The sequence below is a fragment of the Brassica oleracea genome, chromosome C1 (genome assembly GCF_000695525.1).
Source record: "Brassica oleracea var. oleracea cultivar TO1000 chromosome C1, BOL, whole genome shotgun sequence".
In the NCBI taxonomy this organism is placed as follows: domain Eukaryota; kingdom Viridiplantae; phylum Streptophyta; class Magnoliopsida; order Brassicales; family Brassicaceae; genus Brassica; species Brassica oleracea.
Genome location: NC_027748.1, coordinates 26,669,930 through 26,674,787, shown reverse-complemented (window position 1 = coordinate 26,674,787; position 4,858 = coordinate 26,669,930). Strand labels below are relative to the sequence as shown.

Below are 4,858 nucleotides of genomic sequence, written 5' to 3'. Positions count from 1 at the left end.
TAGATATAAATATAAAAAATATAGTCAATCTAACATCTATGATTCACAAATATAAAAATAAAAAATATAGTTCATTTAACATCTATGATTATAAACTAAACAATAAATGAATGTTAAACGAATATAATTATCATATATAAAACACATAATTATATAATTATGAAATTCTATTATAAATTATTTAAGGACAACAAACGCATAGAAACTGGATTAGGATTTTTGTTACCTGCAATTTGTAGAGGGGTGGTGGGAGGTGGGTTCTCCATTTCGTTGATATGGCGATCCCTAGATTCAATCAGATTGTAAATTAGTATTTTTGAATAGGATTGTTATTTTCTTGGCTTATATTTGATCTGACTTATTATAAATTTAGAGCACTTACAATGTTTTCTTGGAGGATTGACTTGATATGAGTTAGTTGACGTTCTCAATGGTGATCAGTAAACTGTTTTCAAACATGTGAGAGAGCAATTATACGCTTAAGAGGAGTGGAGAGGAAGCTTATTTTTAGATAGTGAACTTATTCCTTAAGCAATCGTATATATTTGTTTCCTTATGTTTGGAGAGAGGATCTGTATTTAATTACTTGATGTTGACTTCATGTCTAAGTGCTAAAATTATGCACCCAATCACGTTGTGGTTATTATTTGATGTGATCCTAAACTTATATTGGTCAATGATAAGAGGGATAATCACGATGTGATTATTATGCAATTATTCCTTCACGTTGTTATTAATTTTTGTGATCCAAAACCCTACATTAATGTATTGCTTCTTCTAAACTATGAACTGACCAGAGTAATTCTGAAGAAGCAGATTGATAAGCAAATAAACATGATTATTAGCTAATAATCATGCAAAGTAGTTAAAATGTGTTCAACCAACAAAACACTGAAAATAAAAAAACTGAAAGGAAACATAAGTCCATATTTAAACTGGGAAAAAAAGACGTAAAGATCAATGAAGCATGCAGTACGTGAGATGATGATGGGTATAGCTACTTCTCACATCTTGGGCGCTTAGATTTCTCTGGATCAGCACTTGCACAGGTCCTCTTACTCTCCTCATTTGCAGAACCTCCACGACTTTTAGAAGGTTCACACACTTCATTTCCAGTCTGCATTGTTTCCTCGGACGTTGCAGCAATGTTGTTTTCAACCGAGGCTTCTGTGGGCGGTGGTTTGTCTACAGAGAGGATCTTGGTGACAGTAATAGCTCTGGTGTTGCCTGAGAAGTTGTGATCTGTAACTTTGACACAAAACTTATGTGTCTCTTCGATGGTGCTGATCAGAGCTTCCGGGACAGGCACCTCATGGTCAGGTCCTTTGTTTTTATTAGCCTTGCATTCAAGTACAATAGTGTGAGTTAAGATCATTTGAGAGTGTAAACGGATGATCAGTTTGCGTTCAAGTACAATACTATGAGTGTAAATTATTTGACAGTATAAAGTGATGATCAGTTGCCTCAAAATAGCTGCTAACCAACTCGGATGCGTGCCTCCCAGTCAACTCACGACCAGCATCACCAAGAAGGACAAAAAATGCTTGTTCACTGTTGTCATAAACAGAAATCTTTGCACGGTACCTGTTATCAAATAATCAGAAGCTAACGTCAGAAACTCAATTATCACAAACTAATATCAATGAAACCGCAATTGAATATTCAGGCGAGAGAACTTACTGTGCAACACCAGTTGTGTTGACCTTTTCACATCTTCTGTTCGTACAAATCAACGAAGTTTCTCCCTTGGTAGCCTTACTATGGCACACACTGCATGCAATATAGTACCAAGCAGAGCCATGCACAACATCATCGATTGTAGCCGTGCACTCAAAAAAGGCATCCTGCAATAGTGTATAAAATCTAATATAAATATCTAAGCGTTCCAAAATGAGTAAGAAATATTTAACTTTAGTTTTACCTTTGCAGATTCCTGAGTCATGTAAGAGAATATGTCTGCAATAGTTAGCGTCTCACGCTTAGTTACCACCTCTGCACTAACCTGCTTAGCGATCTCTGGGTTAGAGCCAAGCCTGATACAAAATAGAAACCACTGCTTCAGTCAATCCCTGCAATAGGTATACGTGTACGCTTCACATAAACTTGTGAAATAGATGTTGAAGTTTGCGATACATACCAGGTGAAGTAATCTTTGGTTGGTTGGACGTCATAGTCCATGAAGACCCGTGTGGAGGACATAGATGTCAGGGCAAGAGTACCTGTCCAATAATGGAAGGAACATTAAACAAATGAGTGAAAATATTCATAAAACTACAGTGTGAAAACATATAACTTTTACAAATGATCTACTTCCATAAAACAACAGTGTGAAAACATATAACTTGTTCAAACGCTCTACTTCCATGGACTAATTCTACATGCTATATATAATCTAGGTCACATAAGCATGATTTTAAAGAGAGAAATGATAACCTCCGAGACGTTTAGTGTTAACGGTCGTGACCAAAAGCACTGTGGGAGTGTTTGCACAGGAGTTGAACTTCTTGCAGAAGTCTGTTGCAGCCTGGTCCCAAAGGTAAAGCTTCATCACAGGTCCACTGCAACAAAAAAGCTCTTACGGATTTAGAAACTACCGCGGGATGGTGACATGAAAAAAACACTTACTCATGTGATTGCACATGAACCATAATGTGCCGAGAGGTTGCTATCTCCACTTCGTCAAGGATGGGACGTCCAGTAAGAGTCTGTCCGTTGACCAACTTCATGTGGCCAACAACATCTATCACATTGTTCAAGAAGAGTGTAAGTTAGATCGCTAATAAAAGTACTGGTATGAACTTACTAACTTTACTACAAACCAAAAACTCCAGAAACTTGAACTAAAAACTTAACCTAAAAGAAAATCTAGAAATCATTATCTAAGCAGGAAGACAGACCAATGTAATTAAGAGATGATTTTTGAAATTAGGGAGCTTACCGTAGAGGTCACCTTTGAGATCACAGTTAGCTTCAAAATCTTCATATGAGTGAAACCTGAAACGGTCTTCATCAAATGAGATGGGAACCTCGTGGAGAACCGACATCTCAGAGTTCCATGTGAAAGACACGGTTGCGATATGATCAGCAACCCGATACACCAGTTTGTTTTTTGATCCGTAGAAGTTGTCGAGTTGATAAACTGACCCTTGTTTCATATCAGGCAAGTATTTTTTAATACACCCCGGTGGGATGAATCCTTGAATAACAGTCCCCTGTTGTCAAAAAAAGAATAACAAATCACGTAAGAAGATTGAAAACTCAGAACTTATAGGAAAATTAGTTCACTCAGAACTCAGAATTCTACTTTAACTAATTAACCAATCTTATAAAATATCCCCAAAAAAATAACAAATGACGTAAGAAGATTGAAAACTCAGAACCTATAAAAAAATTAGTTCACTCAGAACTCAGAACTCTACTTTAACTAATTAACCAATCTTATAAAATCTCCAAAATAGAATAACAAATCACGTAAGCAGATTAAAAACTCAGAACTTATAAAAAAATTAGTTCACTCAGAACTCAGAAATCTACTTTAAACAAACAACCCTAGTTCACTCTCCGAAGCAAAACAAACGTTTAAAATTCTTAGTTAAAATAGATCTCAAGGTATCGTAACTATTTTTGGATCATAACCCTAGTTCTCTCTCCGAAGCAAAACAAACGTTTAAAATTCTTAGTTAAAATAGATCTCAAGGTATCGTAACTATTTTTGGATCATCGACTCACCTGCTCGTCGATGAGGAGCATTTCGAGGCCAATAAGCGTCTTCTTGATCGGGTTCCGAGCCTCCCAGAAATGGATGAGTCGGAAGCGCAACTGAGCTGCATGCGGACCTAGAGAGACATCTTTGAATAACATGACTCTTTCTTCAGAGTCGGAGGAGACAGGAGCCTTTCCATTTCGTTTCATCGCCATGGATTAAGCTTGAAGTGGTTCTAGGGTTTTGGTTGGAATGAAACGAAGAGCAGTATATAAAGAAATAGGGAAAAAGGGAGGTGAAACGAAATCATAAAGGGGTTATTGATTGATTGAAACGGGAAAATTGATGGCGAAGAAGTGGCTCGATTGATTATCGGCTTTTCTGCTCTTCGATCAGAAAGACGAATCGGTAAGGTTGAGGAACAAAAGTAGACGCCGAGGAATGACTCCTGATGAAGCCCAAATGGCACGAACGGGCCGCTTCTCGGTTGAAGCCCAAATGGTATATGTCTCCGCTAGCCCGTCTGACGTGTCACAAAACCTGTCCCTGATTGGTCAGAATAAAAACGCCGACGTGGACAGCTTCTCTGCTCTTTATATGTTGCTTTTAGTATTGTAGATGAATTGATATATTTAATTATTGCACCCTTAAATAATATTTTATTAAGACATTAGAGAACTATATTTTGAGTTGTTTTGTCAAAATTGTACAAAAATCTTTGCTTTTTCATATTTGTCACGAAAATTTATATGTTAAACTTACTTTTACAAAATTCTTAACTTTGTCACGAAAACAAAAATCTATTTCTTTGTGGTATATGTCAATGTTCTCACACTTTCAAAGAATATATTAGCTTAGTCACTTACCTATTTTTTTTTACAAAACAATGTATTGGAGTCTTGAAAGTTGAATCCATATTATTGTAAATGTACATAAGAGTGTTATTACATATTTAGTGATTCTTGTATATGTGTCCAAGAAAGTCTCAATGGCTTAGTGGTATCTCTCATATATTCATGTCATTCTAACCCGGGTTCGATCCTTTCCTTTGAATTGGTTTTTCATTTTTTATGAAAAAATAAATGAGATGACGTGGCAACTTCGGACTCTCTGATTGGACGATTTTTTGTGCCTACGTGGACACTCTAAGAGGAG

General features: G+C 36.4%; 1 protein-coding gene across 1 annotated transcript; it reads right to left on the bottom strand.

Annotated features, from left to right (window-relative positions):
• Positions 1-997: 997 nt before the first annotated feature.
• Positions 998-3,918, bottom strand: LOC106336275. Its single transcript, XM_013775065.1, has 9 exons — positions 3,730-3,918; positions 2,939-3,212; positions 2,626-2,740; positions 2,434-2,558; positions 2,138-2,219; positions 1,922-2,033; positions 1,681-1,844; positions 1,482-1,584; positions 998-1,339 (listed from the first exon to the last, which is right to left on the bottom strand). Exons 1-9 carry the CDS (start codon positions 3,916-3,918, stop codon positions 998-1,000), a joined length of 1,506 nt encoding a protein of 501 aa, XP_013630519.1.
• Positions 3,919-4,858: the final 940 nt, after the last annotated feature.